The sequence below is a fragment of the Diabrotica virgifera genome, chromosome 5 (assembly GCF_917563875.1).
Source record: "Diabrotica virgifera virgifera chromosome 5, PGI_DIABVI_V3a".
NCBI lineage: Eukaryota > Metazoa > Arthropoda > Insecta > Coleoptera > Chrysomelidae > Diabrotica > Diabrotica virgifera.
This window is the reverse complement of record NC_065447.1, coordinates 225234618-225249563: the sequence shown is the minus strand read 5'-3', so window position 1 is coordinate 225249563 and position 14946 is coordinate 225234618. Positions and strand designations below refer to the sequence as shown.

General features: G+C 31.9%; 1 protein-coding gene across 3 annotated transcripts in view; it reads right to left on the bottom strand.

Annotated features, from left to right (window-relative positions):
- Positions 1-12693: 12693 nt before the first annotated feature.
- The window catches only part of LOC126884693 (nuclear factor related to kappa-B-binding protein), a 93155-nt gene continuing 90902 nt past the window's right edge, over positions 12694-14946 (bottom strand). For all 3 annotated transcript variants that reach the window (XM_050650771.1, XM_050650769.1, XM_050650770.1), the window contains exon 11: positions 12694-13052. In XM_050650771.1, coding sequence (XP_050506728.1) covers positions 12925-13052 — 128 coding nt within the window. In that variant the 3' untranslated portion in view covers positions 12694-12924. The remainder of the gene's footprint in view (positions 13053-14946) is intronic.

The following is a 14946-nucleotide window of genomic DNA, read 5'->3' as shown; positions in this document are numbered from 1 at the left end:
AATTTATTTATCTTTTGATGTCATGAAATCTCAGTTACAGAAATATTTAATTTATAAGTTACCGCCCAATCAACTGATTTATTCAAACTAGAAAAAAATCAGGTCCGGCTTTAAAAAATTAGTTCGTTTTGGTCTTGGAAAAAAATTTCACCCTGTATACGGTTTTTGAAAACTCTAATAAGAATTTTACAAATTAGACAAATAGGTAATTAAAATGGTATAATAATATTCTGTAGAACTTTGAACATAAACGGATTTATTTGCGTGTTTAAGTAAATTATCAATATGTATGTGTGTACAACAATTCTATACATAGATGCATAGAAGAACTTAAGAAACAAATAAAACAAAATAATTTTTTTTGAGATTTATAGCAGATTTTCGAAATTAAGTCCATCTTTGTCGGACCATCAATTGTCTAATAGACCTCCTGAGAGTTAAGGGATCATTTCTAATAATGTTACAAGAATCAATAATTTTATCAATTACTTAGTTCTTGTCGCTTATTGATATTTTCTCGATAAACCATTTCTTTTATCGACCCCATATGGAATAGTCGACAGGGTTAAAATCAGGTGATCAGGGTTAAAATCAGGTGGTCATGCATGAGACCCTCCGCGTCCTATCCACCTATTTCCATAAGTTACATGAAGATGTTGACGAACAGCAACTGAGAAATGTGGTGATGCCCCATCGTGCATAAAGTACATACCTCGGGCGGCTACATTGGCAAGTAGATTTGGCAAACTATTTTGTAAAATATGATAATGCAAAAAAGTAAAAACAGTGCAAGAAACACAAATAAATAATAACGACGGCGAACGAAAAGTCAAATTATGTACTCAAACAACGAGAATATCAAATTATCATTTTTATATATAGTCCGTTCTTTAACGGTTAAATATTGCAAAACCTCTAAAGGACCCCGCACAAACCTTATGGAAAATAGATCCCAGTGGATTGCGTTCATACTTTGCGAAAATACTCTTTGAAGCATCCTGATAAAAAGTTCTCATGGGCACAACTCAATCGTATGAAGGATTTTCAAGATATAGAGGCCCAAACTCGGGAAATTATAAGATTTACGGGGTATTCCAATTCCGTGAGTTACTTGTTATTTGGCAACATGTAGTTTGGATCAAGGAAAAGTACTAGTAGTCTAGGATCTTTTCCTGGCTATCCAATGGCGACCTTTACTTTGACCTTGACCTTCAAATGACGTCGTCTTCTAGAGTTTCGAGGGTTTTCGGCATTCAATTGATATAAACAGATTATTCATGGGTTTTTGGGATCGCTAGACACGAATATGCCATCAGAATTGCCCTCCGGATGACGTGGTGGCCAGGTCCTCTGCAAGGGACGTCATCTTCTAGAGTTTCGATGGTTTTCGACATTTAATTGATGCAAATAAATTACTGGTGGGTTTTTTGAGGTCGCTATACACGAATATGCCACCAGAACCGACTCCCGGAGCACCTGATTTCCAAGGTCAATGAAAGGGGCTCCTGAAGTTTCGAGGGTCTTTGGTACTACATTAATGCAAACGGATTAGTTATAGGTTTTTGGGGCTGCTGAACACGAATACGTGATCAGCACAGACACAGGAGCACCTGGTGCCTAAGACAGGTTATCTTCTGGAGTTTCGGAGGAATCAAATGGATTACTCTTAGGTTTTTGGGGTTGCTCTTTTGGATTACTCTTTGGTGTGTGTACCCCGGTGTCTGTTCTGATGGCGTATTTGTGTTTAGCAGCCCCAAAAACTAATGAGTAATACCCATCTGCATTAATTTAATACCGAAACCTGTCGAAACTCCAGAAGAAGACCTGCCTTAGGCACCAGGTGCTCCGTGGATCGGATATGATATCGAATTCACGTTCAGCAGCCCCAAAAACCTGTGAATAATCCGTGTGCATCAATGTAGTACCAAAGACCATCGAAACTCCAGGAGCCTCTTTCATTGACCTTGGGAATCAGGTGCTCCTGGAGTCGGTTCTGGTGGCATATTCGTGTTTAGCGACCTCAAAAACCCTCCAGTGATTCATTTGCATCAATTAAATGCCGAAAACCATCGAAACTCTAGAAGATGACGTCCCTTGCAGTGGCCCTGGCCACCACGTCATCCGGAGGTTAATTCTGATGGCATATTCGTGTTTTGCGATCCCAAAAACCCATGAGTAATCTGTTTATATCAATCGAATGCCTAAAACCCTCGAAACTCTAGAAGATGACGTCCGTTGAAGGTCAAGGTCAAAGTAAAGGTGGCCATTGGATAGCCAGGAAAAATCCTAGACTGCTGGTACTTTTCCTTGGTCCAAACTTCAACATGTTGCCAAATAACCAGTAACTCACGGAATTGGAATACCCCGTAAATCTTATAATTTTCCGAGTTTGGGCCTCTATATCTTGAAAATCCTTCATACGATTGAGTTGTGCCCATGAGAACTTTTTATCAGGATGCTTCAAAGAGTATTTTCCCAAAGTATGAACAAAATCCACTGGGACCTATTTTCCATAAGGTTTGTGCGGGGTCCTTTTAAAGAACCGCCTGGATTGACATGAAATTTGGCGTACACATAGCTAACAAGTCAAACAAAAAAGTGATATTGTGCCGATATGTGCTTTTGCCCTGGGGGTGGTTTTCACCCCCTCTTGGGGTGAAAAAATGCTCGTCCAAAGAAAGTCAGGAAATGGATAAACTGGCTAATTTTAAGTAACTTTTATTCTATAGAGTTTTTTCACTAAGTCAATACTTTTCGAGTTATTTGGCAGGGAATATGTTCATTTTTTCAACAAAATAACGCTTTTAGACGCTTTTTGAGTTATTTGCTTTTCGCAAATAACTCAAATAGTAAGTATTTTGTCGAAAAAATATTCGTAGCAAAAATATAGCCTGTAAAAAATTTAAAAAAAAAATGGTGTATATATCACGTCTCTACACCTAGTAGAAACAGAGTTATAGCTAATGAAAAATAGGTTCATATTCGTCAAATTCCAAATGGAATACTTTAACGTGAAATAACCAAAAATGAAGCACATTTCGGGGAAAACTCATTACAACTTATTTAAAGCGTTTAAAAAAGCTTCATTTTTGTTTTATAAAAAAAATTTCTAGCATCAAAATTAAACAAGTTACGCTCAAAATAAAGTTAGTCCCTTTTGGTTTTGGTAAAAAATCGAGAAAATCACCCCCTAATTAGTATCTTAAATGAACTTAATCGTTATGACTTCACAAGTTTATTGACTCGTGTATATATTGTTTATATGATCTGTAAGTTTCATCGGTTCAAAGTCCTTATTGTTGAAAGGGCTGTAGTTAAAAGGGGTTGAACGAGTCACTGATCACGAATGTATGCAAATTTAGAAACACCAAATCTTAATCAATTTTTGTCTAACAGAAAAACAAAAAAATACATGATATTCAGAAAAGCAAATCTAACTTTTTTTGTTTTTCGAGATTTTTGGTATCTCTAACAATTTTTAAGTTATTTTGAAAAAGCATATTTTTCAAAATTTAAATTTTTAAAAATTTTACTTTGAAACCAAGTTTTTTCAAAAATAAGCACTTTGAATCGATGAAATTTACAGATCATATAAACACAACATAAGTAAAATAATTTGTGGAGCGGTAACGATTAATTTCATTTAAGTTGCTAATTAGGGGGTGGTCTTACCGATTTTTTTTTTGCAATAGCAAAAGGGACCAACTTTATTTTGAGCGTAACTTGCTCAAGTTTATTGCTAGAAACTTTTTGTAAAAACAGAAATAAATCTTTTTTTAAACACTTTAAAAAAGTTATAATGGGTTTTCCCCAAAAAGTGCTTAATTTTTTGGATATTTCACGTCGAAATATTCTATTTGAAATTTGGTGAATATGAATCTATTTTTCATTGGCTATAACTCTGTTCTGCGAGATCCAGAGACCTAACGCGTACACCATTTTTTTTACTTTTTTATAGGCTATATTTTTGCTGAGACAAAATACTTTCGACAAAATACTTACTTTTTGAGTTATTTGCGAAAAACCGTCTAAAAATGTGGTTATTTTGTTGAAAAATGAACATATTCACTCGCAAATAACTCGAAAAGTGTTGACTTGGCAAAAAAGCTCTATAGAACAAAAGTTACTTAAAATTAGTCAGTTTACCCATTTCCGGACTTATTTTGGACATATATCTTTTCACCCCCAAGATGGGGTGAAAGTTACCCCCAGGTCAAAAGCACACATCGGCACAATATCACTTTTTTTCTTTGACATGTAAGCTATACGTATGCCCAATTTCATGTCAATCCAAGCGGTTCTTTAAAATTTCGAGCAAAAACCGTGAAAGAATGGACTAATACATACATAGTTTTAATACATGGTGAGAAGGTAGTGATGCAAAAAACGACGAGAAAAATATTTCTTTTTGTTTTTGTTTAATTTAGGTTTATTTGTTTATCTCCTTTTTGACAAGCAAATATACATTTTTTGTATTATTCAAAACAACCTGTTCCTTTTAAAATACTGGAAATTGGCTAAAAAGGTTTTATAATTTAAAACGTATAGCACGAGCAGTGGAAGTGTTAATACATATGTATAAATTAAATATTTGTTAAAAAAATAGATTTTGCAAACAATTTTTTTTTTAAATCTATGATTCACTTCACCAAACTTTTAATTCATAGTCAAATTTGATTTTTTTATAAAAAATTAAGTAATCGTATGGGAAAAAAATAAATATGCCATTTTAATTGCCTATTTGTGTAATTTGTAAAATTCTTATTAGAGTTTTCAAAATCCATATACAGAATGAAATTCTTTCTAAGACCAAAATGAACTAATTTTTTAAATCCGGGCCAGATTTTTTCTAGTTTGAGTAAATCAGTTGATTGGGTAGTAACTTATAAATTAAATATTTGTCAAAAAAAATTAATTTTTGTAATAAAAGTTATTTTTTTTTAAATCTATGGTTTACTTTACCAAACTTTTAATTCATAGTCAAATTTGATTTTTTTATAAAAATTTAAGTAATCGTGTGGGGAAAAATAAATATGCCATTTTAATAGCCTATTTGTCTAATTTGTAAAATTATTATTAGAGTTTTCAAAAACCTTATACAGGTTGAAATTTTTTCTAAGACCAAAACGAACTAATTTTTTAAAGCCGGACCTGATTTTTTTCTGGTTTGAATAAATCAGCTGATTGGGTGATAATAGTGTAACAATGGACCAAAATAAGAGACACATCGATCTTACCGTTCAAAAATTATGACAAATAAAAATTTCTGTAAAAATTAACAACTCGCCCTGTATATTATTAAACAATGGGAGCAGACACTTTTTAATGGTTATTTGTTATTCCCCATAGGGGCCTCCATACGAGGTAGGAGTAGGTACAGTTCCTCATGACTCACCCTGTATAACGTCAGAACAAGCAGCCCAAATTGTAGATTTAATTGGAAATAGAATATCGTAGCAAAATCTTGCTGATGTGAGAATCCACCAATCCAGCGTTTTAAGAGTATTAAGAAGGTACGGAGAAAGTGGAGGATACACAAAAAGACCAGTTCTAGGACGTCACAGGTGCTAGCTTTTTAAAAATTCATCAGTATTGGCAGATATTCTTTAGACTCTGTACAAGACTAATATTATTCGCATACTTTTATGTTGATAATATCAATAATTTTGATTGCTCCGGCTGTATTGTCAATAATGAGTTTGCAATGTATTTGGCTTTGACATTGAAAATGAGCAGGGATAAAATGCTCCCTTGGCACCATCTCTCTCTATGTTAACAGTCTTGTTATTTATTATCTCAGTGCGCAAACAGCCCTTGGGATTTTAGTATGTATTGTGAATTACTCCTAGGGCTCGTAGCTAAGATTTTGACATGGTCATAAAGTTTTCTACAGTCTACGAAAGAAGCGTTTTCCGAAAGTTAAAAAAGCTTTTTTTAATTCCAATCCTCGTCCAGCCATCTTCAAGTAAAACGTTATCGACTATGTAATTCTATGAGAGAAACGGATATTTGAAATTGCTTGAAAATAACTCATATAATAATATTTGATTTATCCTCCCACTCAAAAAGGTCCGGAACATTTTTTAAATAATCAAAATGTCAAAAAATTAAGGAAAAATTCGAGTTTTTTCTTGTTTGTTTGATTATAACTTTAAAAGTATTCATTTTCGAGAAAAGTTGCGTAATTAAATTTCATACAATATAGGATTAACTGAAAATTTTAAAAATTTTCACCCTTGTTGCAAAACAACAATAACTTCGAAAAAACGATAAAAACAAGTATTCGCATTTTACGTTTTTCAACCATTTATGCTACACTTAGAACCTTCATATTTTACCCAGAAAAACTTTATGATATGATAAAACGATACGGTAAATTTCATTAAAATCGGTTTAATAGATTTTGCAATCCAGCTTTCGCAAAAAAATTCGTTTTTTCAAAATGTTGCAGCATTGAAAATAAAGCAGACAGCAAGTTGATCTTTTTACGTATAAAAGAATACTGTACCTTTCATTTGCAATTTGCAAAATTAGAATCGGTTAACTACCACGGCGTCAGGATTTTTTTTAAATAAACATTAATTTTTGGTGCTACGCGCAGGACATCGGATACGTTCGCTCTGATTGGGCATTCCAATAACCTTTAATAATGATTGATACATTTTAATTTTTAGTACATTTCGAAATAAATAAATAAATTTGTTTATTGCAAAATAAAAACACATTCTCTGTACTTTAAAATAACATTTTTTTTAGCAAAAACTTTCTTTGATTATATATTTTAACTTAGAAAATAAAAGTGTATTATTTTTAAACATATACAATTGTTTAAACAATTTTTCACAAACAAACAAATTAGTTTGATTTTTGTGGAATTAAAATAATATGAACATACAACAAAATATAGAGTAAGAAAATAATATATTAGATAAAGATTGGAAGAAATTTTGGTGTAAATCAACTTGTGTGAATCGAACACCGCTGTCCTGCGCGTAGCACCAAAAATTAATGTTTATTTAAACAAATTCCTGACGTCGTGGTAGTTACACGATTTTAATTTTGCAAATTGCAAATGAAAGGTACAGTATTCTTCTATTTGTAAAAAATATTTAACTTGCTATCTGCTTTATTTTCAGTCCTGCAACATTTTGAAGAAAAAAAATGAATTTTTTTGCGAAAGCTGAATTGCAAAATTTATTTTGCAAAATCTATTGAACTGATCTTAACTAAATTTACAGTATTGTTTTATCATATCATAAAGTTTTTCTGGGTGAAATATGAAGGTCCTAAGTCTAGCAGAAATGGTTGAAAAATGTAAAATGCGAATACATCTTTTTTTTTCGCAATTATTGCTATTTTGCAACAAGGGTAACAATTTTAAAATTTTTTAACCAATCTTATATTGTAGGAAATTTAATTACGCAACTTCCGTTATAATCAAAGTTATAAACAAAAAACGAAGAAAAAAATCGAATTTTTCCTTCATTTTTTGACATTTTGATTATTTAAACAATGTTCCGGACCTTTTTGAGTGGGAGGATAACTCAATTATTATTATATGGGTTAATTCCAAGCAATTTCTGCAAAAAAGTTAGAGTCACCTCTCAAAGTATATCTCAAAACAGATCCGCCCTGGACTAAACAGGAGCTTTTCATGCTACAAATTGGAAACAAGTCTATCAAATTATAGGTGCCTTTAAGGTTATAGTTTAAAACTTCAGCTGTGTTTAAAACTGTGTCAGCAAAGTGTATTCATATTCCAGATATCTTGTATGGTACTGCAAACTGCAAAGACAGCACAATTCGTTAAAGGTACATATAAAAAATAAAGAATAATATGAATTGAGGTATATTTTGTGAATTAACAAAATAAGAAAACTGTGATAATTTTGTAAGTTTTTAGGTCATGGAAAATAAATTACTACATCCTAAATGGAAAAGTGTGCCAGTTTTATATTATACGTATATAGATACTTTATTTTATTTTTTTTGGTAAAATTATACAGTACTTAGTTTATTGTCCGATATTCGTGTATTCTTAGCATGAACTAATACACGATACTGTGGAGCACTGAAGAGTCGTTGATATTGTTCGTCCGCTTTTCCACTTTTGTCCACTTTTCCCATGCGTGACGATTCATTTTCAAACAAATTAAGTCAAAACATAAAGTGAACCAAACGTCGATGTGTATACTACATACTGTATACTACACACATCGACGTTCGTTTCACTTTGTTTTGACTTAATTTGTTTGAAAATGAATCGTGACGTATGGGAAAAGTTATAGCGGACGAACAATATAGGCTTAAGTGGCCAGTAATACATAATAATAAATTATTAATGTTTTTATATATAGTTCGTACTTAATCTAGAACTTATGTATGTAATTTATAATCTAAAATATTATTCCTGATTGCACCTCTACTATAGTAGCTTTAATGTCGTATATTTTCAGGTAAGTAACTTTTGTAAAAGTTCGGATACAATTAGCGTCTCTTTGCCAAGACAATGACGTCGACTTTGCAAAGTAATAAGACACTTACTCAACACACACATGACACTAGGTACCTAACTGCAAAAATTCACCATACCTACCATGCCAATGGCCATTAGTTGTCGAGGCATTAGCTAAATTAAAAAAAAAACTTTTGCAAAAACTCACTGCTCCACAAGTTTGACAATCTAGTTCTTCAAATTTTCAGTCTACGATGCCCTCCTTCCTTCGTTCCCTTATTTTTATCTTTTCGCCTCACAAATCATTTCTAGCCAATGCTCTTCTTCAATTTTCTCCCCGCCACTTTTTCTATTCTACCTAAATTGAAAACAAAACAACCCTCTCTTCGTAATCATACCTTCCCCTGTCTTCTAAAAGGTTTCCGTGCAAATTAAAAGTTTTAGAAACTTAACAAATGTACCTTCTAAGGCTGTATGACACTATGCATTTTCTTGTATCATTTCTAATATCGTTTCTTGTATACATTTTCTTGTATCATTTCTTGTACGTACATTTGTGCCCTGTATGACACTATGCAAGTTCTTGTATCGAAAACTGTATGAAATTCGGCACGTGATTGGTCGAAATTTTGTTTGTCACCCTGTCACGTTACATTGGTATGGTAGTACTGCGTCTACAGCTGATTTTAAGGATTTTATAGAATTTATAAACTTTTAAAAACAAATATTTTAATGTTATAATAACTAGAATTTTTACGTTGACTGTTGATTATTTGTGTTTTTTATTTTGTTTTGATATTTGTGCTAAAATATTTGCATTATAATTATCTTCAGTTTGATCCAAATTGGAACTATTGTATTTTCCTCTATTAAAAAATTATGCAATATGAAACCCAAAGTTATTCTAAATATATGGTTATTAGTAGAACAGTATATACCAAACGGTATATTAGGTATCAATAAAATATTTATAAATAATACCTACAAAACACAAATAAATTCATCAAGACATAAATCATATGATCTTATTTTCAGCCGCATTATGACATTTAGAAGTTTTACCAGCAGGTTTTACGTTTTTGCTCTTTGCGCAGTTATTGTACAAGAATCTGTGCCTGACACAAATTCTTGTATCGTTTTTGATATCGTTTCTTGTATCTGTGTATGACACTATACATTTTTTTGACATATCAGAAACGATATTAGAAATTATTCAAAGAAAATGCATAGTGTCATACAGCCATTAGAAATTATCCCAGCGGTTTTATAATTTTCTAAAATAAGGACACAAACAAATTTATTCTATAAGTGGTTTCCACACAGTATAATTTCAAACTTTTATCCTGTATTCATAATAGACCTTACGTAAAGAGATCAGCAGCTTTTAAAAATATACAGGGTGTTCCAATTGGTATTTAAAAAACACACATTTATACTTGAGGCCTATAGAATCAAAACCTGCTAGATCCATGTTTTGAAATTTTGTCATGAGTCTAAAAAAACATTAAAAATGTAAATTTTCCAAAAAGTATCTGTCATTTCTCAATCAAAGGGGCATCAATAAATATCATAAAATGGCACACTCATTTGTCATTTTTCTGCATGTCCCTTACATCTTCAGAAATTTATACTTTTTTGGATTTAGCAGAACGAAAAATTTGGATTTAGCAGGTTTTGATTCTGATGGGCTCATTTAAAAGTTGATGAATCTCAGCGTTTTTTATAATTTTTTAAAATAAAGTCAAACAACAAATCTGTAAGTGGTTTCCACATTGTATATAAATCACAATATTCACTTATTGAATATGAAGGTACCAATTTTCTAACGGAACTCAAACTACTCGTATCATTCTTTGTTGACTCAAGTCAACATAAAATATGTATCGTAATAACCAGTATTCTATTTTTAATTTTTCAGTAGGTAGTTCAATAGAAACTTGTGATGCAAATGGTCATAAGTAGTTCTTGAATTTTCAGCTAAGAAAATTGTACCGACTCTTTTAAGTACATACCTACATTTTTTTGGGAATAACTACAAATTGCAATGTACCCTTTTTGTGGCAATCACCGGAAACATTATTGGTAGAAAAGAACCAAAGACGATCGTTAAAAATTATTTAAAAAGGCAATTAGACTATAATGTAAGAATTTGTTATATGATGTTTAAAGTACATTTTGTTAAAGTTTTTGTAAAAGAATATAATAAAACATTTATATTTATATTAGTAGTTTTTTTATATGGTACCATATACCTCCTCCGATAAAAAAAAAATAAAAAATCAAATAGACCATATCCTGATGGAAAGCAAACATGATAAGGCAATAATAGTCTATTGCAGGAGATACATAGGACAGAGACCAACAGTAACCATATACATACTAGTAATAGCTAAATTGAAACGAAAATTAACAATAATTCCAAAGCCTGTTAGAAACAGATTAAATACCAATTAGAGCCCCTTCAACAGAAACTGATAGTAAAGTGGTTAGACTAGAGGAAGAAATAAAAGGTTAGAGACCCAAGTGAAACAAGAAATAGAACAAGAATGGCAGACCCTACATGACAGCCACGTCGGAAGAGCAGGAGAAATAGTAGGGAAGTTAAAAGTGGTAAAAAAAAAGACTAAAATCCCTTATAAAAGGTATATTTGTTAAAATCCCTAAAAAGGGCTACATCACAGAACTAGTTTTCGATCGGATGACCGATCATCATCAGTGCTTACGTGATTTTAATATTCTATGGGTAAAAACCCTTCAAAATTGATCTGTCATGAAAACATAGATAAAATATGTGAATTTAAACATGGATGTACAAAATATCCCATGTATTATGCTCCAGGTACCATTTGAGCCCAATATTGACTTGTTCACATGTTGACTACACTTGAGAGCAAAATAATCGACTCACTTGCTGAATAATTGTACACGTGGAATTTCCTAAACCTGTTGTCCGATTCGAGTCATTTTTTTTAGATGTTATAGCCTTATTATTTAAGAAAATCGATGTAATATTATTGTTGCTATACAGGTAAAGGTCATTTTATACCGGGTGTAACAATCATACTGTGATTTTTCTTAAAGTTCGGAACACCTTGTGGAGTATTCTAGCATATAAAAAATATTTAAATTAAAATTCAATTTTAGGCTTAGGCTTTATTAACATTTTCTTTTTTTGACTCATTTGCTTATGTTGGATAATAAAAAAGTTAGGTACGTTTAAGAAAAAAACACCCTATGCTTGTTACACCCGGTATAAAATGACCTTTACTTACATGTCTAGCAATAATAATATTACATCGATTTTCTTAAATAATAAGGCTGTAACATACTAAAAAAATCACTCGAATCGGACAACAGGTTTAGTAAATTCGAGACTTCTAACGTGTACAATTCAGCAAGTGAGTCGATTATTTTGCTCTCAAGTGTAGATGATGGCAAAAATGAAGTCGTTTTAAGAAACAAAATAATGTATTTATAATGTTAATGTTTGTATTGTATCAATAAATGACTAATAAAGATTAGCAAAACAAATTTTTAATTACCTGAACAAAAACAGGAAATATTAAAAAAAACATGTGAATGATAGTCCGATGATAGACTGCAAATTTTACATCGGCCACGTTTCCTGAGATTTTCAATTGGCTCTTCATCTTCGGAACATTGTGTTAATAGCATATTTACATCTGTTTGAATGTGTTTATGTAAACCTTGACTTGTATAAAGGGTGTAACTAGCTCAAGGGCCAAATCTTGAAGAGCCTCCTTCGAAAAGATTTTCCTCTTTCTTAGTCTTCATTTTTATCTATGTACAGGGCAAATGGATTTTGATAATGCAAAATTGCTCGGAATTCCACATAATAGATGGTATTGACTTAATATAAAATTGGGGCATCGAAAGAAGACCCCATTGACCCCAAATTCAGAAAATATTTTTTATTCGTGAAATATAGAAAAAAAAATTTTATTACTAAATATGAGGGTATCTACAATGACGTCAGATAAAAAAATAATGAGTTAAAAGTCGAAAATATTCTCAATTTATTGAAGAAAAATATACATCGGGGTCAAAATTGCCCCCCTTTGTTCATCCGAAGTTTAAGCACTTACTCATATTGAACCTAACTCACGTCCTGCGAATTTCCGTCTGTATTATGCCATTTTTCGTCTTCTCAATATGTTTCTGTGGTAGATCATTGGTTGAATGTAAAGGAAAGATGCTAGGTTATTGCAAACACTAAAAAATCTGTTGTTTTTTATAAAAACTTCGGTCTGTTAATACATATAAATAACGTAATAAAAAGGTTTAAAAGTCATATTTACACAATTAATTAAATTATAATCTTATATACATATCCAATTACAATTGATTCCACTTAATTCAAAATATACAATCGCATCATTCTCATAATTACCTAGATTAGATCTACAAAATAAGTTACGTATCAACACTTTGTACAAATTAGAAATTTATCAACAATCCTCTTCCGTAGATATTGCCATGTCAGAGACTTTTTCAGTTGATAAAGAGCTTGACTGTGCAGAAGTCTTCACAGCACTCGGGTTCACTACATGGGCCAATACCTGCCGACTTTGAATTCCTGTAAAATAAAAAACTGTCTTAGTTTATAAGAATTAATCAAGTGGTTTGAGTATGGATATAATGGTGGGATGAAAAGTTCGTAAGCTGACACATAGATGGCACTACTGGTATTACATCCATATGATTTTTAGTCAGCCCTAACCCATTGCTAACCTTCAAAAGATGCGTGTATAAATTTGACAGATGTCAAATTATTAGTTTAAGCAATTTGTGACAGTTTAACGAGAATGGATAAAAAGGAGTTTCGTGTCTTAAGGTGATACAGTAGCGATCAACAGGTAGCCAAAACGCGTTCCAAGATTGCGGCTGTAATTTTGAATATTTTTTCGAGATATTTGGCACACGTATTCGTAATATAATAAAGAATGGCGGTACAGAGCCCAATTTAAAAAATATATTAATATGTGTAAATTACTCTGTAATTAAATACAATATTAAAAAAACGAGCCTGTACCGCCATTATGAAGAACAAAAATATACACTTTCTTCAAATAAACTTTTTTATCCGATGCCTAGATTTTGTGTCATTTTGGAACTACTAATGAAATAAAAAATTTTAGTAGTTCCGAAATGACACAAAATCTAGGCATCGGATAAAAAAGTTTATTTGAAGAAAGTATATTTTTTTGTTCTTCTTAATGGCAGTACAGGCTCGTTTTTTTAATATTGTATTTAATTACAGAGTAATTTCCACATATTAATATATTTTTCAAATTGGGCTCTGTACCGCCATTCTTTATTATATTACGAATACGTGTGCCAAATATCTCGAAAAAATATTCAAAAATTACAGCCTCAATCTTGGAACGCGTTTTCGCTACCTGTTGATCGCTACTGTTTCCTCTTAATAAAGCATTGCTTTTTGGCGAAAAAAAATACTGTTGAAGCCAAGGCTTGGCTTAATAAACATTACCTATTCGAACTCTGCACCAGGAAAATCAACGTTGAGAAGTGATTAGATAGGTTTAAACGAGGTGAATTGAGCACCGAGGACGATGCATGCAGTGGACGCTCCAAAGAGGCGAAAACATCAAAAAGTATACAAAATAATTTTGGATGACCGTAAAGTGAAGTTGTTCGAGATAGCTGAGACTCTGAAGATATGCGAAAGCTCTGTGCAAAGTGATTGTCGCGAGAGCTCAAAATCAAAAACAACAATGAATTGATGATTTTGAGAAGTGTTTGAAGCTGTTTAATCGTAATAAAACCGAATTTTTGCGTCGATATGTTACAATGGACGAAACATTGCTCCATCATTTTACATAGGAGTCCAATCGACAGTCAGCCGAGTGGACTGCATGTGATGAACCGACTCTCCAAAGCGTGAAAAGACGCAACAGTCAGCTGGCAAGGTTATGGTATCAGTATTTTGGGATGCGCATGGTATAATATTCATTGACTATCCTGTTCGCCGACCTCAAGAGAATGCTCGCTGGAAAGAAATTTAGCACCAATGAAGAGGTAATCTCCGAAAAGAAGGCTTATTTGTTAATTGTATAATAATAATGGTATTGAAAAGTTGAATGACCGATATAATCGTTGTATCACCCTAATATTTAACACCAGCAAAAAATCTGGCTATTTTAATTAAATTTGGTAGTAAAAATTAAGTATTGTTCTGAAGCTATTTTCTTGTGGCATTTTTGCAATTAACTAGTTTTGATGGAAAATTAGCCACAATTTTACTAAAAAAAAAAATGATTTTATTAACGCTTCGACGCCCAAATCGGGTGTCGTTGTCAAAATACAAAAAATATTAACGAATTAAACAAAAATGTTGTTGTTTAGTAAAAAAATTCTTCTAATAATTTATTTAATCTGACTCATTTATATCGGCAATTCAGACATATATTATACATTTTAAAGTAGAAGACTTTAAAATGATATTGCCA